Source organism: Haliotis asinina, chromosome 6 (assembly GCF_037392515.1).
Source record: "Haliotis asinina isolate JCU_RB_2024 chromosome 6, JCU_Hal_asi_v2, whole genome shotgun sequence".
Lineage (NCBI taxonomy): Eukaryota > Metazoa > Mollusca > Gastropoda > Lepetellida > Haliotidae > Haliotis > Haliotis asinina.
The window spans coordinates 48,885,485-48,909,898 of NC_090285.1; the positions used below are offsets into that span (position 1 = coordinate 48,885,485).

At 38.8% G+C, this 24,414-nt stretch overlaps 1 protein-coding gene across 33 annotated transcripts in view; it reads left to right on the forward strand.

Annotated features, from left to right (window-relative positions):
* The window catches only part of LOC137287240 (ensconsin-like), a 76,337-nt gene that overhangs the window by 13,979 nt on the left and 37,944 nt on the right, over nucleotides 1-24,414 (forward strand). For all 33 annotated transcript variants that reach the window (XM_067819438.1, XM_067819442.1, XM_067819445.1 and 30 more), the window contains exon 2: nucleotides 23,200-23,679. In XM_067819438.1, the coding sequence (XP_067675539.1) occupies nucleotides 23,200-23,679 (480 nt within the window). The remainder of the gene's footprint in view (nucleotides 1-23,199; nucleotides 23,680-24,414) is intronic.

Sequence of the window (24,414 nt, forward strand, 5' to 3'; positions counted from 1 at the left end):
TTGCTATGGTTGTTGACTGATGGTCACGTTATTGGATGACGTGAATGAAAGCATAAAAAGAGGAAATTAAATTGTCAAAAAATGACAAAAAAGTGCAAAATTTGAGCAAAAATTGACGATATTTAACAGAGAATTTCACCTATGTACATATTTTTCAGAAACTTAAATTTAGTATTTTCTGAAAGCTCATTCATCGTAGATTCATAATATATATGCAGCTTCCGATGCACACCAACGCACACCTGTTTGTTATTGTGTTGAAACATGTTTACTTTCTTCGAAACTGCGCGAACCGTCTCGCGTAGAAGTGACTGGGTTACCGTGTCATTAATGGGAGGTAACTGATGCCTGACTAAATTGCTCAGTCAAAACATCCGTCTTGCGTCTTGGACTGTCCCAAGCATACGTAATTTACATGGCAATATTTTTCTTGCGTTACAACAATGCACATTTCACACAAACATGATCTTTATATTTTCTGAAAGCTTGTTCCATGCAGATTTACCTCGTATAAGTACTTGTTCGTGTACACGAATGCACATAGGTGTACAATCGCGATGAAACACATCTACTTTCCACCCACCGCTCGGCACAGACACACAAACGGCCTCACAATTTCGTTACGCGTACGAGAGACGCTTCCCAGAAGCACGAACAAAAGTAGTCAGTTTCTGACGGCAATTTTCACCTATGTGCACATTTCACACAAACATGATCTTTGTATTTTCTGAAAGCTTGTTCCATGCAGATTTACCTCGTGTAAGTACTTGTTCGTGTACACGAATGCACATAGGTGTACAATCGCGATGAAACACATCTACTTTCCACCCACCGCTCGGCACAGACACACAAACGGCCTCACAATTTCGTTACGCGTACGAGAGACGTTACCCAGAAGCACGAACAAAAGTAGTCAGTTTTTGACGGCAATTTTCACCTATGTGCACATTTCACACAAACATGATCTTTGTATTTTCTGAAAGCTTGTTCCATGCTGATTTACCTCGTATAAGTACTTGTTCTTGTACACGAATGCACATAGGTGTACAATCGCGATGAAACACATCTACTTTCCACCCACCGTTCGGCACAGACACACAAACGGCCTCACAATTTCGTTACGCGTACGAGAGACGTTACCCAGAAGCACGAACAAAAGTAGTCAGTTTTTGACGGCAATTTTCACCTATGTGCACATTTCACACAAACATGATCTTTGTATTTTCTGAAAGCTTGTTCCATGCAGATTTACCTCGTATAAGTACTTGTTCGTGTACACGAATGCACATAGGTGTACAATCGCGATGAAACACATCTACTTTCCTGCTATTGGCCACAGACACACACACCGACCTCACAACATCAACAGACGTTCGAGAGGCAAAAGTAGTCGGTTTTGACGACGATTTTCACATGTGTGCCAGTTTCATAGAAACATTAACCTAACATGTTCTGAAAGCATATTCAATGCAGATTTACACCATTCAAGTACTCGTTCATGTACACGAACGCACATAGGTGTGGCATCGCGTTGAAACACATCTACTTTCCTCCCACTGCTCGTCAGACACTCAAACCTTAGTCACAATTTCGTTACGGCTACGAGAGACGCCTTCAGCCACGGGAGCAGACCCGGTGCTCAATATGTTCACTCGCATCAAGTGGTACGTAAATTCGGAGGACTGCATGACCTTTAATAGTTTAAACAAAATGTATTCTTGAACACACTGCATGCAGGAATTACCACTCATTTATTTAAGTTTTATGTCATTGTCATCAACACGTAATATTATAGAAATACGATTTCTCGACTTTTAAACAGATGACGTGAATGTGATAAAAAAAAAAGTGTTATTTAGACGGAGATTTATGTATTCATATATATTGTTTCCAGTCTAAGTAAACTTAGCCTCAGTACTTTTCCTTAGGCTCCACTACTGAGTCTAACAAAACCTTATGGGAGGTCGCGTCAGGTAACCTTTGGGACTTACCAATCAGAACACAGCTTTCCAAATCGCGAAAGTGGACATTCGCACACACCTTTTGAACTTTTTATCTCGAAAAGGTTCGTACCCGAACGATTCCGAATGTTATTTAGCGTATGATCGCTTCTGGGTGATACACACGGTGCACATTACAACCATGACAACAGAGTAAACTGTCTCCGAAAACAGTGTTTTGGCAATATTCAAGGGATCTCATCTTGCGGAAATATTAGCCAATGGTAACCATGTCAACAGAAACCCCAAAGCGTATATACCGCAGGTCAAATATCTGTATTTTCTGCGGATTGTTGTTTGTGGAGAGATCTGTGCCCCTAAGTTGTAGCCGTTGGCTGATTGGTTAAATCTATATAACCGTCTCGCTATTGATTGGACGGTCATAGGTCGCTCAAAGGTTGCCTGATGCGACCTTCTGCTAGGGTTTGTTAAACTCAGTGGTGGAGTGTAAGGAATAACATTGAGACTGAGTTTACTTAGACTGACATTGTTTCAAAGCTGTATTATTACAGCAATAAATCAGTCGAGTCATCCCTGTTACACACGGAAGATGCCACTTCCCTGAGCAGATTTTGCTCACCTACATATCAACTGAATTTTTGTCACAACTGAATAAACATGATTCTGTCTTTTACCAGCTTAACAACACCAAACAAAATAGTTAGCATTTAATTGTGCGTTTTTAAGTTTACCACGGACGATAAAGGCATCGTAAGCAGGAAACTGCACCGTGACTGGCCGTGTGTCCACAAGACAGCCGTGTCATCTGTCTGCAAATATGCTGTCTCCAAACCCAATAAATGGGTATCCAGTCTCCTACCTGTATATTCAGGGCTAATCAACTGCAGTCATAAACTATGCCTGACTGCATCCTCTTCATTCCGGCTTAATCATTGCTGGAAAACAGTGTCGTGTGTGATATTGCATAATCTGTGTGAAATATATTTGTGTTTCATTCTGTCAGGGGACAAATGCAATTCGCCGTACTGAAGAATTTTGAACATGCACCTGTGTCCGAGAATATATAACTATTTCCATAGTTATACTAAATACATATAAAACATTCAGTGAAAGGTTACGTAATTATGACAAATAATGCAAAACTCCCTGGTATACACATATTTCTTCATTCTGCAGATGATGGCTGAAAAGGCTGTCCAAACCAACATGCTGGACTGTAGCTGGGTCTGGTTGTCTTCCCCTGTCCATGCTGTCGTCCAGGAAGGAAACCCTTCCTATTTCCTATTCATAGAATATATATTTCTGTGTTGTCCTTTGAATGTATTGTTTTTATCTATGCATACTATTTAAACCATCTACCAAAGTAAAAGAGAGGAAAGCCGATGATAGCGTTGACAACGACGCACAGCACTTTCAAGTACTCTTCGAAGATAATCAGTACAAGAATAACTCCTTCATACCAAAACAGAACACTTTGAAAAACACTATAACATTAGGCAATAAAAATCTGTTTATAAGTCGTCGATCAGTAATGTTATGGACAATATTTTGAGTTTGTAATCATGTGGAACAGTTTTACTCCTTTCTTCATCATGAATATGTCATCTCATTATCACGTGAGCGATCGTTATCACGTGATCAGTTCAATCGGAATGAAGTAAGAAAACGCTATTTTGCCCACCTCCATGCGACTTGAATATTTGTCACCACAAAATAAACATTTCTATGGCCTTTCACAGATTATCAAACACAAACAGGAAACGGAATGCATGTAATTAGCATTTAATTACGTGTTTTCAAGCTATCATAAAATATACCTCGGACGACAAAGGCACCGTAAACAGGAAATTACACAATCGCCCCCCGTGTCCACCAGATAGCCGTGTAAACTGTCTGCAAACTCTGAAGTAACGTGCTGTACTGCATCACACCTGTTGCCGGTCTCCACCTGTATATTCAATGATACCCAACTACAGTAATTAACTATGTCTGGCCGCGTTCGGCCTAGTCTTCACTCCAGTGTCACGTGTGTGATACAATAAGTTGCGTAATCCAAATGAAAGTTAATTGTGTTGCATTCGGCCAAAAAGATGAACCAAGATAAGCACAATTCGCCGCACTGATGTATTTCAAATATGTACCTGAGTTTCATAACCATAGTTGTACTACATACATCTCAAACATTCAGTGAAAGCTTCATACATTTTCGTTTTTATAACAAATAATGCAATGTTCCCTGGAATGTGCGTGTCCCCTCATTCTGCCGTTCCCAGTCCAACGCAGCATGCAGGATTGTACACGGGGCTGGTTGTCTTCCACTGGCCATGCTGTCTTCCAGGAACGAAAACCTTTTCTGTTTCAAGCATATACAAAGAATATGTGTAAACAAGAAAGTCCCAGTTTTTACATGAAGTGGATCTGGTAATGTGTGTTGTTAGTTTTGTTGTAGAAAAGGTATGTGTGCAAATACGTATGTATTCGATCTAATTGAAGTTACCTGTATGTGTACAGGGTAAGTGAAACAACACATTCTTACCTTAATATACTGTGCACACTGATGGGGATGGAGGAATGATGTCTTCCAGGATGAGGGATGTTAAGCAAATCGCCGACATGATGCACAATTCTTCAGAAAATGATGATTTGTAGAGTTAACATGAGCTTACCGAATGCGTAATGTATCCGCCAGGTCATGTGGAGTTTGATCGAAAGAGGGGGCGAAAGATATTACAACCTGCAGGCGGCGTTAAGTTTGCGTATTTAAATGTGTATTTTCGTACTTTTTTCTTTTCGAAATTATGTCACAAAGTGTGATTTCTGTTTTTAAATGCCTTTATCAAATCATGTCAATTTCCGAAGGCATAAATTAGGTTCAAGTTACTTATATGCATTTTCATGATCAACAAGTCATCATTCGCAAGCTGGACCGTACAGAGGAACACCATCCTCAACTTGCAAAAAGCAAACACGAGATCACCAGAAACCTTATAACAGTTTGCGTCTAATTAGTTTGTTTTCTTCCCAACTTCTGTCATTTTACACAATGCACATCTATTTACGGTGGTCTTAAAAGAAACATCATTTCTCTTTCATGAGGTTCAGAAACGTTTGCATTTGGTTCGGTTCCAATGGTGAACACTAGCTAGGACTACAAATCTGTTTGCTATAATCGTATTGGCAATGAAGTATTGCAGATTCATACCCGTGGAGATATTCAGAGAGATATGCATCATAGCCTAATTTTCATACATCAATAACATTTTTTCAGATGTGTTTACAAAATAGTGTGTATACCGATGAAACTGCATGCTCACTTCCTTCGCATAACACCTCATATACGAGGGGTCCACGCTTCATTTGATTGGGTGAAACAGTCGCGCACGTTTACAGGGACTGTATGTTCTGTAAAACAGCATGCACGGCTAATGCGGGCATAACCTGATATGTACTCTGGAAGATACGATATCGACATGTCAACACCATGAGCTGTAATGAAATATCGAAGCAGGTATTCTAGTATAACACTAATTTTGATCAGTACGAGATGTCAGCTATGGCTGGCACCGCGAGTCCCTTTTTTCAGTGTGCTGTGTGGAGTAATACAATGGACGTACGTCACTTCCGAAAAATATGCAAATGATTTTATAGTTTTCGCAGGATTACTTTTGACCAGAGACCATATAATAGACCATGGCTGGCCATCTATTATATGGTCTCTGTTTTGACGAAGTTGGCAAAGTTTTGATTCATGCAAGATGCGGTAGGGGTCGTATTACTTTCAAAATAGTCTGTAACTTTCTGCAAGATGAATACGTTGACATTTCCACCAGTGATACATTCAAATGAAATAAATCACCTTTTCATGAGCGATGAATTGATTTTTGTGTAATTGGCATATGTAAACAGCCGACCTTGGGCGTGGTATTCTGCTTTCCCGATGTTTTCACGTGCCGAAAAAATCGAAAAATAGAGAGGCCCAGTATGCATCAACCTAGGATGATTGTAAATATTTTGTCGGACAAACAACTTGTATTTTGCAAGTTGTAATCTGCTAAGTGCAAATGACGAAAGCGTGGCATCCGAGATCGAAAAACCTGTTCATTCACGACTGTCAAGTACCCCACCACCCTTGGGGATCTTACGGGACGCTTTAATTACCCTGCATCGTGTTCGCACCCAATCGAGGTGGTTCCACGGTGATTGAATTAATTAGGGGGAAGCGCTTCAGTTAGTACCGTGGAGCGCACCGTCTCGCGGACAAGAGACGATAGGCCGTCTCGCGTACACGTTACGTCTCGGACTGTTGAAGAGTTAAATAGTGAAAATTCTTTTTATCATTATTCCTTCTTGTTAAGTGAACATGTCTTAATTATATTTTATTTCAATCGTATCTGAAGTGGGTACAGCCTCTATCAATTCCGTCACATTGGATGAAATGTGCAAGCTGAAATTGATTACACTGCATGTTCATTTCACTACACACAATATGGTTGTGACGAGCGTTGTATCAGGGGAACAGTATTGATTTGGCCAGCCCAGACGCTGCTAGCTTGACAACAATTCTCAGCAGATTCTGACGACAGTATGTAAATATTTCTCTAGTGTTTCAGCGCTTTGGAATTAACTTGCTGAGATTGATATTAACCTCTCAGAAGATTATTAGCTCCTGCTCTCTGAGTGTAATTATTACCATTTTTGTCCATTATGTCAGAAGATATTTCGTAATTTTGTCGAAAGTCTGCGTTAGTGTTGTGACATAATACATCCAATTTTTTTTTAAGTTGCAGGATATTAGAGTCAGTAGGGCAATTAAGCTATGCTGATGGCTGTATATCTGAAGAGTGAATACAGATCACTTTGTCAAGTTTATGTCTCGTGAATCAAATTTCATGTTAAAAATATTTATTGTCTGATAGACATTACTGATTCCTGTGAAATTCATACATCACACTCAACATACTTATGCATATCATTATACAAGGCACTCATTGAAGTAAGTGTTTTTATTGAAAACAAAGTTTCAGCTGTAAATATACTTTCAGTGTGTATATTTGAAAAGCTTATACTAGGAAAATAATCTTTCATGAATAATCACGGACAGGTTGAGTTCAGGAGTTGGATTTAAGATTTCCATTTTAAAAATATTTTAATATGTAAATATTGTTTCATTTAGGTCTCATGATTCTTGAGGTCTTCCAACCTTTGTGTGCAGCTTGATGACTTCCTTTGACAGCCGTTAATGTTTCATTTGTTTTGAGATCTTCAGGGGGTGTTCCTCGATTTAACCTGCTTGATATCTGATAGTGTTGATGAAGCTGAGCATCTCTCTTCCTGTGATGCATCTGCCTTCCACTTTTGAGTGATGGTTGTATCTAACAGGCTGGACTTCACACATGGCAGTACATATCCATATCATCAGATGGGAATGTGGCTCTGATTTGTCTGGCATATTTACACTCAGATCACAATACTGAAACTCTTTATATGCTCAGCTTATAGTTTATGTTTCTGAAATTGATTACAGTGAAAATACATATCTCCTGACTATGGAATGAATATTGAGGAAATAATTTTCTTCAAGTCTTAGTTAGATATTTGTTTACTTGCATCTATTGTTCAACACTGCCCTTAGCGGCTCTGTACTATTGGTAAGATCCCTCTGCCCAAGTACAAGGACATTCTATGTTTGAAACTTGAAAGTATGTGATAGCTTACCTCTTTTTAAACTATCTACATGTATTACAAGCTATTTTTTAAAATCTTTTTCAGCTAGGGGAGGACTGGGTGTGTAAGATTTCAGTACACAAGGGAGGTGTCAAAATGTTTGGAATCTGCTACACCTAAAATAGCACACTGAAGCAAAATTGGAACTCTCTGACATACCTGCCTTCAAACAGGTCTAAAACACTGCCATTATTATAATATTTCCTGAATAAAATAAACTTATTACCATGGTTACTACTAGGAATTACTGTTATTTTAAAACAATTTTGCCTGAGCTAGCAATGACAGTTGGAGTGCAAAGATAGCTTTGTGATACAAACATAGCTGAGTGGCAGTTGTTTTCTCGTTATTATGCAAACTCTAGGCTGATTGTGACGGTTATCATGGTTAGAGGGATGTGCTGTTTACTATTGCACCTGCTTTTCCAGGGAAACAAATTGAACTTTGTTATTGATTGAATTGATAAGAATCTGTAGATAAGGTTTCATCAAATTATGATCTCAATCCTTTAAAATACTTTAAAGTGAACTTTGAATGGCAACTAAATATAAATGAATGGTGGTCTCAGTGATACTTGAGTGGCTTAAGGTAGCATTTTTTAAAAAGCTGAACAAAGAACGCCTCGCGCATAACTGACTACTGTTTCCTCCTGATAATAAATGGGTTGGGCTTGCAGTGTGTGAAGTTTACACTGGTCCTGTGGTCCCTGGCTCGTAAAAATTCAGCAGGACCACTAAATGTTAATTTTGCATTGATTATTATGATATGTTTGTGTTGATAGTTAAGTAAATTTTGGACAAGTGAAGTACAGACAGGACCACTAAATGGACAGGACCACTGGTCATGTGGTCTAGTAGGACGTTTTGAAAGGTGTCATTCCCAGGCATTAGTGCAGCGGACGGTGTCATTGACACAGTATTATCTGAAATTTTTGCGACAACAATGAAATAAGAAGTCTATGAAGTTGATTTATATGATGTAACAGAGCTATTAATTGTAAAATCTTGCTTCAACATATTTTCCACTTGTGGAGAATTAAATAACAGTGTTCAAGAATAGTGTCTGACCCTCTGACAAATCTGGCAGATTCACCAGCGGTCAGATAGAAATCACCAACCCACCAGCCCCAGTGTCTGACTGAATATTTCACAATGTCTATGTGTGAAGTTGTTATTTGCAGCATATGACACATGTTTGCTGTTCAGAAATCTTATGTTTGTTATCATATAATGTTAATAATTTCAATGCAAATTATAAGAAATGTCAAATCTGAAATGTTTGTTAAACTTTATTCTGTGGGTCTTGTGAATTTTAAGTGGGTCAGACAGACATCTGAAACTTACAGGACCCAATGTCCTGTTACTTTGAAACACCATCGTGAACATTGTAAATGAAAACATTTGGTGCACTTAATGTAAATGTTTTATTGATTTCACATTGACTTTCTAGCTTACTGTTGTTGTGTGCATAATTCATGCACTGAAAGACTCAATATATTGCATTCAGTATCTGCCACATATGCCGTAGGATGATAGTATTTTTTCAATACTACGTGCACAACATCACAACAGACAGATTCACTGTTTATGATCCAATATGACAAAGGTCTGTTCACGTATGTCACTTGTGTTTTGAAAAAGGCTGACCGAGCATTAATTTCTCGTACCAGAAGGCACTGTCACATGTTTGAAGCTGCTGGCTGTCATGTGAAGAGACAAAGAGACGATATCATCAAGCAGGGGACTTGTCTATTTCCATGAACCTTTCATTCATACTAAGAGTTACCCACTTTAAATTAAGACATGATATGGAGAGTTTACGTCAGGTCCTTTGGAATTAGTAGTTGGTTACATTGGCATGAATCAATCTATACAACTCAAAACAATTTAAGGTAGCCCTGATTGGTGTCTGACTAGTGTAGTGTTTTCTTCTTTTGAATAGTATAGTTGTTGTAGAGTATCATATGATGGTCAAGTAATTGCTAGCTAGAATTTGAAGTAACAACACTGTCCAGGTTTAAAAGTTGGATGTGATAGTTTTGACTAATTAATGCATGTTGTATTTGGAAACATGCAAATATTAAAAATTCAGTGGACTGAATCTCCACCCATTTGATTATCTTGGAATTTGAATTGAAAACACTTTATGAAGAAATAATGTAAGATAAGAAATGTAAGATTTCTGACTCATTTACTGGTATTTTTAAAGACTACTGTTACTATGGTAACATATTTTGTGCATGGCTTGAATTGAAGCACTTTATGATAAGATGGATTCTCAGGTTTTCAATTTTTAAATTATTGGAACACGGTAGAGTGTAGATAAGTTTTAGGTCAACCAGTATCTAGATTGTGATGCTGAAATTAACACTTTTGTTTACATTTTGTACCTTGCCAACATGCCATAAAACAGTTCCAGTGCCAAAATTGGGTTCTGTCTTATGTGAGCTTGGCATGCATTATCATAATATGAAGAGGAAGATATGTGTCTTACAAAGGCTACACTAAAGCTTAGTCTCTGAAAATATCATTCATTGACAGGAAATAAAATGACCAAGAACCCACCCCCCCCCCCCCCCCCCCCCCCCCAAACAAACGATGTGGCATGGTGGAAGGTCACAGGGAAATAAACCATAGAGGAAAGTCGCATTGATTACAACCTGAGAGACACCCAGTCACAACTAAGCATAACCAAGATATACTAAGTTAATGAAGAAACAGTTCATGGCAAAATTGCATGGTTTCTTAAGCAATTTTACAATCCACTGATATTCAACTGAAAATTTCAATCAGTATCCCTTGACCATAATTGCTTGATTTCAAATGCACCAAGTATGTGTAAACAATCTTGATATTTTTCCAGCTTTTAAAAGTATTCAGATTATGTGGAGATGGATATTCACTCAGAAAGAATGTGTACTGACCTGAATAAGTTGGTACCATATTATTGTAGCAATGCCTAAAATGTTTGAAATTTTACAAACTCTTAATAGATACCTTCTGACATAAACAAAACTGGACTTGTGCTACTTTCCACCCCTATCTTGTGGAAGATACCACTTCAAACCATTATCTGATTGTAAAGTTCTACATAATATTTAGCTGAGTAGACATGAGGAATTTGTAAAGGTCATGAGCCTGTTGAGGATATCCTGACAGTCACTGTCAGCCTGTGGAATTCCATGTCTTGTTCATTCATAGCTGTGTGATATATGTCTTCCTTGTGTAATATGTCCCAGGTTATACAGGCCTGTGTAATACTGTGTGCCCTAATGAGCAGGGCTATTGACACTGGTGTGAGAACCTGACCTGCCTCGACAGGTGTCAATCATCTGTCTCCACCCAGCTGGCCAGTCAGTGATGCGTAACACAGGAAATCAGCTGATATTAAATGTGCAGAACTTTGCTGGAGTCAGGATGGTTTGGAATAACTTAAAACATGGTAGGGCATTTATGTTCAGTGTCATCTATCTGGGATTCTACAACTTACTGCTATGATAATTGTTTCATGTTTTAATGAGGGAGGTTGATAATAAACTCACTTTTCAGGGTATATACCATTGGTCATATGTCCAAGCAGTTGGCAGGTCATTTCAGATAGAATTTTTGTAAATATATGTTCCAGTTTTACAAAGAAAACGACTAGTCTATCTGGATTTTCACGAGTCTGTGACTAACAGTCTAAAGGCCATTTCCTCTCCCGAGTTTAACTGTGAAGTGTTGGATATTTATGGATATGGATGTATTCTGTATTTCTGCGGGAGTGCATGTATTATTCTTCGTTGTTGATGTACTTATTAGTGTTTCCTCCAGAGCGTTTTAGAAGGGCCCTGCGTCCTGCCCTTTTCTTCTGGCGCCCTGCCCCTTTTTACTGCGCCCTGCCCAGTACTTGCTAGTTGTGACGGAGCACAGGAACAAACTGAAAGTCAGCAACTGTAACAAGCATCTTATGATCAGCCTAAACACTGACAGCCACAATGACACCGACTTGGAAGCTGTTGTGAAAAGCTTCCTGAAAAAAAAGCAAAGGAGACTGTAGGTTAATAATACGTGAGGCTCAATCTGATCATTTTGTTTTGGTTTTTTTTTGTGATTTGTGCCCTTTTCAAACTAGGGTGCCCTTTTCTGCAGCAACTTCACCCTGCCCTTTTTGTGGTCTGGAGGAAACACTACCTATGTGTCTTGATTAACATCAAACTGTATTTTCAGTGATAGTGACTTATCACTAAGGACAGATACATGCAGCCCTGTCCAAACTTAATGGCTGAAAGACTGTAAACTCAACATTGGTTTTACCTCCTCCTAGTCTTCAGTCTTACAATGGAAGGCTTAGTAAGACACAGACATACATGGTCTGTTTGTTGGTGACTCTTTAATCCTAGTTGGAGGACCTGTCTTGTTGTTTTACATAAACCTTTTCCATATGTACTCCAGACACATATCATATAAGGTAAAATGTTTGTCAGACCCTGCAGCAAATATATCCAAAGAAAGCCCATGGAAGTAGGGTATGTGCCAAGTCTACCTTACCAAAGTTTTAGGAAAAAGTTTCTCACGAGGAAAATCTTGCCTCCTTTTCCTTGCTACGTGTGTTTATAATTAGTATTTATGAAGTGTTTATTTTTCTGTAAAATACATTAATTTCAGGGATTAAGTGTTAGTTGTTTCTACCTTAGAGTGTCTACTGTTAGGTACTTGTTGTTAACAGTAATTGTTAACAGTAATTGTTAACTGGATATTTTGGCATCCTAGGTCACAGCCAATGAACTTTAACACTTATGCCAGCCTGAAATAATGGGTTTGGGGAATAGAGATACAGTAGTAATGATTTGCAGCCACGCTATCAAATGTATGAAATGCCTCAACATGACAGTTGTGACATTCTTACTGCTGAGTCAAGACAGCTATCTTTGTGTGAGAAATGTGGACTTACCATATTTGTTTTATGGTGCTTGAATTAGGTTTTGTTGTTGAGATGGGATCATTGCGCTATGTCCAACACAAACTAAATGTTTTTTTTATGGTCCCTTGCAACAGATGTTGGATTTGTTTTTAATAGAAAATGGAAACTTATCAAAGAACATTTTGCTCTTTCACTGAGGGCTTCTAATTCAACATGTTCAGAAATCTTGTTATGTGTGTAATACATATTTGGAATCATGATTGATTAATCAGTGTTCAAGGTATGGACATGACAGAATCAGTGAATGAGACCTAATTTCTGTCAATATCGTTGAAAAGAAACTTATGCAGGTTATGAGACAGAATCCAGGCAGACATTCCAGTTAACTCGTAACTGATGGTACATAATTACATGTCTTACATAACCACCTAGGAGATGCTCAAATGATCTGTGAAGGTGCACTGTAACTACAGATTCCAATACGTGCATAAGAAGCCAGTGTTATGTATGTTGAAGGCAATTTACTAGGTAGTGCTGGGAAACTGGTGTTTGTTGCACACGAAATTCCTCTGTTGTACAGCCTTGATGCCATCCACGATAAAATGAAACTAGCAGACCTGTTCTTGTTAGGATGCTTACACTAATGTCTTGTCGTTGTGAAAGCGTTTGAGGATGACTGTCAGTGTGGAGTTTGAGGAACGAGGAGAAAGTGATTCTTGTCTCCGAGGTGTGGGACGTTCTGGCAGACCAGTTCAGTGTTAAAAAAGGGCAACTTTGTGATATATTTGTGTGTTTGTGCTATTGTTATGTACTCAGCATCAGTGTTGACAACTGACATGACATTGAAGCATTGTTAATGGTATAGACACTGATTGTTTATTTGGGGTACTTTCACCATGATTACTACGCTATGGGAAGAATGTAGCATCAGTGATCATAATGCTCACCACCACTCAAGGTAAAATCTCTTACAATAATATTGTCTGTAAAGCTCTATCTGAAAGGTTTGCCTTGTCCCAGTAATTAACTTAAGAGCAGCTGGAGCTGTCAAGGATCACTGAATATACAGACTATTTATGCATTCTTTAAATACATCATGGAGATCGAAATGTGTTTAAAATTGGAAAGCAGAAGGTGGTAGAGGGTTATAAGGTATTGAACCAGACGTTAAAAATGTAACTATTGTGTTTTCGCTCGGCGCCATTTATTCTGGTAATCCAAACAATATCTGGTGTTCTTTAATAATGTACTGGTATGTAACCATGGCAACAAGTTAATGACAGCAAGAAATGACCTGTCATATGTTTCAAATGTCTTTTGATGTATGTTACATAACATGTCCAAGGGATTTCTGTTACTCCCAAGGATCTGCTGGAATGGTTGACTCTGTATATAAGGGTAAGGAATAAACAAATCTTTAGAAAGATACTGAAGTTTATGAAAATGCCATGAGAACATGTAGAACAAATATGATATGTAATAAATAATTATGGAGATTTATCTTAGTGTGTCATTTTAACTAGGCAAGTAAACAAATGTATGTTATTGGGCAAAGGAAAAAATTTTCATAGATACCATGGTCACGTAGCTAATATAAAATGCAATAAAACACAGTAGTTAGAAGTCTGAAATCCTCTTCGGTCTAGGAAGCTCGTATGCTGACATTATAATGTCTGAAAATGAAAAGGGCTTTGTTTGATTGACACTGAGAATATTTTGTCGGGACTTCTGATATCTCTTCTGGAGAATTCAACTCTTGTCATTGTCCTTTAGCCTACCATACAGAAACAAATTACTTTAATCACAATGCTAATTTGTGGAATCCATGTACGACCAACAAACCATTCATCTCCATGGACGCTTGATGATGGGGATTGCAATCCAAGGATAGCATTGCATCATTAGAGGTGATTGTTGTTTACGCATGATGATGGGGTAGGCAACATTATCTGATGTGACAGAATGTTACAAGTGAACCTGCAATTCAGCATATCATCCTATTGAATGGCCTCTACATTGAAGGCTGCATGTGGTTACAGTGTGGAAACAGAAGGAGTCTATATGGGTCAAAGTGCAATTCACCTTTGTAATGATCTCCAGTGCTCAAGTGGATCACATTGTTGTCAAGCGATCCCTACATTGGCATAATTGTGAACCTGTAAACAAGCTCGAAGTGTGTTGGATAGCAGGTATAGAAGGGTTACCGACACTTTAACTGCTTTGGAACAATTAAAGTGTGTGCTGTCTATTGACATTAAGTGTTATGGAATGCAAGAGTTTAACCTTCTTTTTTCATTGTAAAAGAAAGCGTATTGAACTTGTGACCAGAGTGTGTGAAATGTAGTGTTCATATCACCAGTGTGTTTGATCAAGTTAACATGTTATTCAAGTGATGGAAATTAAGCGTGAAAGTCAGTGGGTTCTTGTCATATGAGGACCCTAGATTCAGATACTGTATTAACAAACTGCTGAAAGACTCAAGGACACTACTATTTGAAACACTGTCTGTCACTGACTTTAGAGGGCAAGGGTAGAAGATGTTTCAGGTCACTGGCCCTCAACAAGTATGGAAGCAATACAGGTTTTTATTGATAAATATATCCGTATTCCTGTTTCTAAAACCTGTTCCCATTACTTTTCCAAGTGATAACGCACTGCTCAGCACTTATTCAAATATGAAGAAGGTGAATGAGTTGGCTGGTTAATGTCACACCCAGCAATATTCTAGCCAAATGGTGGTGGTCTGTAGATAATCGAGTCACTCCAGACAGTCCAGTGATCAACAACACAAGCATTAATCTATGCAGTTAGGATACATATGCAGGGGCTGATCTAGGATTTTGAAGAGGTGTACATATATCATGAAGTCCAAAGGTTCGGGAGAAATACTACAGGGACTAGTATTTCAGAACGATCGGGATATGAGTGTTGCACTTTGTAAATTTTCTTACTGCAGTCAAGTTTCATAAATAGTTAATAGATCAATGCACCTGCATGACCAAATATCTATACAGTATTTTCCACGTTTTCAGCATCTGCTTCAACTATAGAGATAGATACAAAAAGAAGTCATATATCAATGTTTCAGTCAATATTTCAGCGCTCAGATTCCCAATCGGTGACAGCCCATCTGCTCTGATGTCCATTTTCAGTCAGCTATCGCCACTATTACCTGTGGTGCATGAGTCTTGTTAATTTCACGTCCAGTGAAAGTTGAGAAAGGCCATAGTCCAGCATTTGACATGCTGTCATTGTATATTTCATCAATTTCACGCTGACAGGCGTACATATTATAGGGATTAGCCTAGAGTGATTGTGTTGGCTCAGATTGTAGGACTAGTGGTAGGTGCTTCTAGCAGTGCAGACATGCTCATAGCAGAGTGAGAGGGATTTACCAGCTGGGTCATACTGCTCTTATCTTAATATACCTCAGATTATGGCAGTAGGAACATTTGTTTCTTGTGTGTGCAGATCAGGAAGCTTTAAGGACTTAGTAAGACTTACTGTTGTAATGTACAGCTTAGTCAAGGGGACAGTTTTGTGGACAGCTTGTTGCTCATGCAGTCTTGCTGTAAACTTTTGAGGCTACTAACAACTGTGGCTTTGCCATGATTTTCATTAGATTGGGGTTGTCTGATAATGTATTGACCTATTAGCTGATCTAGGGGTTCAGACGCTCGCCTTAGTGGCAGGTTGTGCCTGTCGATGTGGATGTCATCAAACTTATGTGTTAGACTTAAGTTATGAATGTTGAGAATTTACGCTGAAACCATCATGTTGTTATCTATTGTTTAGAATGACCCTAAGGAGGCAAGAATAAAACATGAAAATCCAATTAAATTAATTTAGTGGATTAATCTTAGTACTAATTTTAGCCCTCTATAAGATTGAGTGTCTTTAATAACGAGTTGGACAGAATCTACAACTCCTTAACACGTGTTAAGCTTCCCAAGCTGTATTTCTGAGAGAAAAATGTAAAAACATGTTCCTATCTCGTTACTTTTTTCTTAGAAGAAATTTTTTTAAAAAGCCCTTTCGTCCTCGTCACTTTTGAAAAACATATGCCAGAGAAACATTTATTTTTTTCATACAGTCTGTTTGCAGTTTTCAATGCTGTATTTTTTAATGTACACACGAAATAATTAAGTTTGCTGTGGCATACATATGATTTAAGGCTTTGAGTTGATTTGTTGAGACTGACTTTTCAGTCAATGATGCAACTGGAGATTTGACTACATGCAGTTTAAAATGGCTGACTCTCTGATTTTCATCATTAAGATCTGGGTTAGAACAGTCTTCGGCAGGAAGTGATGGCTATGTGAGGATCAGGTGGTTCAGGTCGGCTCATGGATGTCGGCGTATGCTAATTGCAAAGACTAATACTCAGAATATCAGTCACTGGATTGTGTGCTCAAGAGTTAATGATTGACAAACATAGCTGTCATGGCTGTGATTTTGCAGCTGCAGCATTAAATCACACTTTGATTATGGTTTGTCCACATTACTGCTGCAGTGCTCGCAATAGGTTTTATAAGGGTGCGTGTGAAATGGCTTATATGGTGTCCCTTGCCACGATTCTAAACTCACTCACTCCATCTGAAATAAGCTTTGCTTGATCATAGTAATGGACTGTTTGCGGTTTCCTCCACTGTCAGAGTGGTGAGTATTCTAGTGGTTGTTCATTACGCACAAGACTCAGATTCAATTGTTGACACGGGTATGATGTTTGAAGCCCATATCTGGTGTCTCCTGTCATGATGTTGCTGGAATATTGCTGAAATCAGCATAAAATTAAACTCACTCACTTTTTCCAGTCTCCAGGCTTCCTAACTCATGGAGCTGTCATGACGCAACACATAATCTTAACTACCTAGATCAATCAGTTCATTCCTCCTTCCCTCAGCTAACCTCTGTGAAAGACATGCTTGAAGCCTGATTTGGTTAATTGCACGTTTAGAAAACTGGAACAATTTTAAAAAATTTTCACTGATGTCAAAATTTCTTTTTAGTTGTTGTAGCTCTTTTTGTCTATTTGAATATGTGATTTTCATGTTTAATATGCATATGGCTATAAATAAACCCCTAGAAGCTTTTGGAAAAATCATGTTTCTTTGAAAGTGAAATTCCCAAGAGATTGCCACCAGGAGAATGCCTCTCAGATCGTGTATGTTTCTGTAGATTTCCCTAAGATTTTTTTATCATTTAAAGGATGTCTGATGTTAGTATCTCAAAAAACAGGGACCTTGGTTATGCTGAAGACAGCACAGCAACAAATCTCATCCTCCGTGTCCATGAATAAAGTTAAGATATAGCTAAAACATTTGTAAGTATAACCATCTAATTTTGCAGATCATCAAGAATTATAAGATCTCAAATGATCACTAAAAACATACAACATGGCAGGACACAAAATAATACATTATTATTATCCATCACTCAGTTATATACGTGTTTGTTGTTAACATAATATAGCCAGAATATGCTTGAAAATGGCCTTGAACTAAGTCCACACTTCTCTCTCTCTTTCTCTCTCTCTCTCTCTCACTCACTCACTCTTTACAGTTTAACTTGTCGAAAGCTAGCGTCCAGTAAAATCAGTTACTAGTATATGATCACTAATAAACATATGAAACATCTATGCCAAGAGCAAAGTTCAAGCTGCTTTGCTGCAAGTTGGTGATTACTGATTATAATTTATAAATTTCATTCAGTAAAACACTTATTTAGTTTTGAGAGTACTTGTATGTCTGTTGAAGTAAAATATGACGACCTACACGCTTTGATCAATTATCTGTCATCAGGGAGACTATTGCAAAGAAACCTTATCAGTGTTATTGTCATGGTACTATCAAGTCAATAGTGGAGACAATACACCAAGGAGATAGCTTGTGATGTCCGAGGCTCTGGGTGTTTGTGCATTGACCGTAGTCTCATTATGGACATGCGTAAAACTGTCGGCACCAATGCCTTGTCACAATGGCCTGATTGTCCATGTAGGTAGAGGATGTCTGTTCTGCTTGTCATACCTGACTGGCTGACACTGATCAAAGATAGATAATGAGATATGTTCTCATTATGATAATTAGTTGTATCTCCCGGGAGGGATCAGTTGACCTGTTGGCCCCAATTAACACCTTTAAATTCAGCCTTGGGGTTGTGTCTGTTGGGTGGCAGATTATTTAAAACTTCATTATTTTTACCGCTTCACAGAGTTTTCCACTTCATTGGAATCTACGTTGTTTACAACCATATCCAGTCAAGAGCTATTGATTTACTAAAATGGTTGCAGATACTGCTTGGCTGAGAACTACTTTTTGTTATTTGGTCTAATGCTGTGTTTTAATTCTACTGTCGTGGTTGATGAAACATTAATCTTAGTACAGATCTTTCAATGAAAGTTTAATGGAGAGACTAGGTTTTATGTGTCCAGTGTTAGGGCTTGGGTTCTGAGTGAAGGGCCCTGATTCTGCATGTTGAAAGGTATTGATTGGTAAATATCACCTGATCGGTGTGGGCAAGGGACACTAGTATGTGCATGATGCTGTGAAAAGTTTCTTGACATCTTACAATGCTTACTCTGTGTATTGACATGTAGGCTGTAGCAAGTCTAAGTGATGAACGTAAAGCAAAATTTGCCTTTAGCATGTTCACTGGTGTGCAAGGATGATCCTAAAAAATGGATAAGGACAATATTTGCACAAACATTTATTTCACATTACTGCTTGTTAAATTATTTTTTGTCACGTAGATGTTCCTTTCAAACAATATATAGAGTCTGACATCCCCTTAAATCCCATAATTTCAACTGACAGTGACATGTAAAGTTAAATTTGAAAAAAGCTGAAAATTAGCTGTACACATTTGATGATGTTTTATTTCAACATGGAAAGAGTGATGTATTTGGTGTGTTTGTGGAATGACAAGGACAAAGAAAACAAACCAACTTTTTATAAGTTGTAAATCTGTTCTTGAATGTAAGCACTGAGGTGGTATATCTAAACTAGCAGTATCATGTCTGTGCATCTGTGAGCTGATTACCTTAGCTCTTAATATTGAAGGAAATTGCCAAGCTTATGAGTACCTTGTTCCTTTGGGTCAGCAAGTGTGGTGGTATTGATCCAAGGCTTGATAAACAAAAAGAAATCATTTCATTGTTGCAGGAGAGAGAGGTTGGGTCAATTGTCCGCAATGCCTTAATAACCTTTCGTGCTCTGACACCAACAGCATTTGTCTCACATTAGCGCAACACTGACCAGGATGACTGTCATGTCTTGTGATGATCGGTCGTCTGAATGTCACCTTTGCGTCTTGTGATTTGATGCCATTCTAGCAGCGATGCCAGAACGGAGGTTAGCAGTTTGGCGTTTGTCACGCGGCACTTTGCAAGGATTTGCAAATCTCTGTTGTGTAAGGTGTGTTGTTTGTGAGTAGCATAGTTATGGAAAGATGGCTTGAGGATGTGAAACATGACTTATGGGACTGATTTTGATCTCTATGTTGGGGAGATTAGTGTCTGCAATACAGTATCAGACAGATATCCAGAATGTTAGCCAGGAATATTCAAGGCGATATATCTAGTTCATCAGGATGTGCATTTGTGTTTAAGTGTGTGAAACTGACAGTAGTCAGGGCCTTTTTTACATCTTTCACAGAAAAAAAGTACATGGTTCAGTAGATTGTTGTTTTTTACATGAAAGTACACACGTGTCCTGTCATCTCAGAACATGTAACTGTCACCTATAATGACTTAAGAATTGAATTAATTCACCCTCCTTTGCATGGTTGGAGGTCATTTCAAAGTCATTTTGATTATTCAGTGTGAGTGAAGAAATCAATTCTTCTGAGAGGCAGTAATTACCAAACCTCTCAGTATGAGAAACGTATTGAAAACGGACTCAATGTCTGCCTTTCCTAAACATGTCAAGGTGAGTCATTGTGTATTCAACACAGCTGAAACATTGTCCAGTATGGTAGAGCAACTGTGATAGGTTTCTCCCCAGCAGATCTAGATTAGAATATATTGTACCTATATTGATTGTGTGTCCCAGCTGGTGTCTCAGTATTCTTGTGTATCTAGCTCATGCGTGTTGTTTTATCAAAATCGTGTGCAGTTTCAGTCATGCAGAAAGAGGATCGTGTAGGAAACGGTAGCAATGACAGCAACTGCATGAGTGATTGGTTCCATGTTTGTCCTTTGGCTTTTATCGGGGATCGGTTTTCTGCTTAACTTGCTTTTAGAAATTGATGATTACGTCTGAACAGATATGTGTTGAGATTTACACAGGTGATGATTATCTGGATAAGGAAGATCTTACATTCTTTCTTGGGTTTTGTGTTACCGTGATACCTTAAGCAGGATAGGACGAAGTTACTACCTGTGATGCATAGGTAGATTTCATCAGGTGTGACTTGACTGTCATGTTATTGTATGTAAACTACCATGCACTATACAATGTACAAAGTTTTGTATCATACCATATTTCTGAATGAATGCATAATCTAGTTTTCAACATATTGTGTAGGGTTTGCTGTTACAAATGTACAAGTAACATATAGTTTTTATTTTTATTGACAGAGCATCAATTTAACCTTTTCAGTTTTTGAGAGGATTATTGATGCTCACTAATTTAAAGGAAGTGAATTTCACAATACAAAAGTTGCCTCCCTTTGGCTTGATCCTTACGATAGTGGTTTGAATTTTGGTTCTTACAAAAGTGGTAAATGTCTTGCATGTGCAACACTTCAGACCCATATCAGCCTGATTTGTCTTGGTATAACTTGAGGGGTGGAGTAGCATTGTCATTGAAGGGTTTGCTTGTCACGCCTAAAGGTCCAGGCTTGATTCCCTACATGGGTATAATGTGAGACACCTATTTCTGGTGTCCCCCGTGGTGATATTGCTGGAATATTGCTAAAGGCAGAGTAAAACCTTAATCAGTAATGCGACATGAATGCTCTTCGTGCTGCCCAAAGTCCAACTCACTCAGTTATAAGAATATACAGTGCTTCTGATCATATCAGGCTACTGACACCTGTTGAACACACATGCCTCTGTTTCTGAACATTATTGGTCCTGATGAACTTATCCATAGTGTTTCCAGGTAATGATCAGGTGTGCCATAGGTGTCCAAATAAGCTGATCCTGTGTAAGCCAGGTCTTATTACCTCATAAGCTGGGATTATTTATGATGATGTAACAGTCTGTTCCTGAATTCTCTGTCATGTCTACCAGCCAGAACTTACTTCAGCTTGATTTTAATCTAGCTTATCTTGGCACAAAAAAAACAGAAACTCATATGGTAACAAGTGCTCAAGTCTAAGGCTGAAAATTCATAGGGACCAGTTGTTTTATTGTTTTCTTATGTTACGTAATATATAAATCCCAAATGTTCTCCTGGCTATGTAGATATAACCAGTGCAGTCTTGCTGGTAGTTACAATTGTCGCCCTGGACTCATGGTTTTAGAACATAGGTGTCAGCAGTGTAAATATGATATCAGTTTATGAAGGATACATTCTTCTTGATAGTATTGGTAGCTAATAGAGCATAACACTTCAAAGAAGTGACATTGTTATTTGTGGTCTCAGTTAATGAACAAGGATCACATCTGGATCATGGACTAAACTCTGACTTAGCCAAAGACGTACATTTATGATGAGATGAATAATCTGATAATATGGCTAAGTAAAAAGGTATTGATTTATTGCAGAAATATTGATTTGTTGTTGAGAACATGGCGTCATGGCCATGAAAATCCATTCTGTTGGTTATCTGTATTATGTGGCTGGGTGGTTGACGAAGTGAACTGAACAGTTGTCTCCCAAGAGTCCTGCATCACACCAAGGTAAACTCTGTCAGCTCGTCGTGTCAGAAACAGTGCCATCGATTCTGGGCTTCCATATTGTGTAACTGGATACAAACTGGTGGTCATGGTTTTATGAATGATTTTTTGTGGGTGTGCAGTAATGTTTAACAGAAATCGCATTGCTTGTCTGACCAATGTATCAATTATCAACACAGCCTTATGTTGGTATATTGTCATTTATTTTTCTCGTTAGATTGGTTGTTAATGTACGAACTGCTGCAGAATGTATCTACTAGAGTTAAAACATTCTGTTTGAAAAAAGAAAGCGTCTGTAGTGAGAGCAGAATGTCAGTGGTTTGGCCCTGGCTGTGTCAATCAAAGAGAAACTAAATGGTATTTGTTATTGCCTTGCCTGCTGCTCTACATGGCATTGATGAACAAAGGACTGTTTTTTCTTGGAGTCCGTATGCTGTGACTGAACATAATGGGAATGTTATGTCACTATCTGTCATGGTGTCTTTCATGTCATCTGTTATGATATAATGTGCAATAGAGCTTATTTCTAGTGTTACCTGATGTGATACTGCTGGAATATTGATAAAAGCAGCATAAGACCTCTTTCACTTATGCACGCACATATTCACTCAAGCAGGCATGCACTCACTCGCTCACTCACTCACTCACTTATCTGTGAATGATACAGATTCACCTTGCACTGTTTTTCAACTGCACAAAACTCTCAGTAATGCAATTGGCATATGTACTTATCCTGTGGCATGTGTACTTATCCTGTGTATTTCATTTCAGAATTGCTAAATGCCGCCTTGGATTCCTCTTCAACAAGTGACGACCTGTCACAAGAACAGAAAGAAAATGTGTCAGCAGTTGACGATGGATCTTTCCTGAGCTATGAACCAGATGCTCAGAGTCCAACACAAATCAGCACAGACATGGGTGACATGAAAACAGTCGACTCACCCCCAAGTGAAACGCATGACTTGGGGCCAGGTGGTGACATGAGACCCATAAGCTCACCCTTAAGTGAAACACAAGGCATGGGACCTGTCAATGACATGAGTGACAAGAAAACAGTAGGCTCACCTTCGAGTGAAACACAAGTCATGGGGCCCGCTGGAGACTTCAAACGTAGTCCCCGGCCCGGGACAGACACCCAGTCAGTGGACACACGGCTATCTGGGGTGTCGGGAAGTAGTAAGGCTGACTCCAACAACTCCAGTAGACCAACGTCTGCTGCCAGCTCAAGAAGCCCACTACATAAGGAAAAAGGCAAGGGGTTGGACATGAAGGGAAGGGATGGGACAGGGTAGAAATGGATGGGGATGCATGGGTCATGGAAGAGTGTAGCGTGAGACATGGAGGTTGGGGAGAGATGGAGGGATGGGCTGGGACACAGAAGGAATTGGCTGGACATGACATCGAATGAGTGTGTTTAGTTTCACGCCACATTCAGCAGTATTCCAGCTACATGGTGGCCATGACATTGAGGGAGTTTGAGATTGTCATAGGGCGAAATATGGTGTGGGTTAGGACATGTATAGAGTTGGTGGGAAATAGAGGAATTGGCTGGACATGACATCGAATGAGTGTGTTTAGTTTCACGCCACATTCAGCAGTATTCCAGCTACATGGTGGCCATGACATTGAGGGAGTTTGAGATTGTCATAGGGCGAAATATGGTGTGGGTTAGGACATGTATAGAGTTGGTGGGAAATAGAGGAATTGGCTGGACATGACATCGAATGAGTGTGTTTAGTTTCACGCCACATTCAGCAGTATTCCAGCTACATGGTGGCCATGACATTGAGGGAGTTTGAGATTGTCATAGGGCGAAATATGGTGTGGGTTAGGACATGTATAGAGTTGGTGGGAAATAGAGGAATTGGCTGGACATGACATCGAATGAGTGTGTTTAGTTTCACGCCACATTCAGCAGTATTCCAGCTACATGGTGGCCATGACATTGAGGGAGTTTGAGATTGTCATAGGGCGAAATATGGTGTG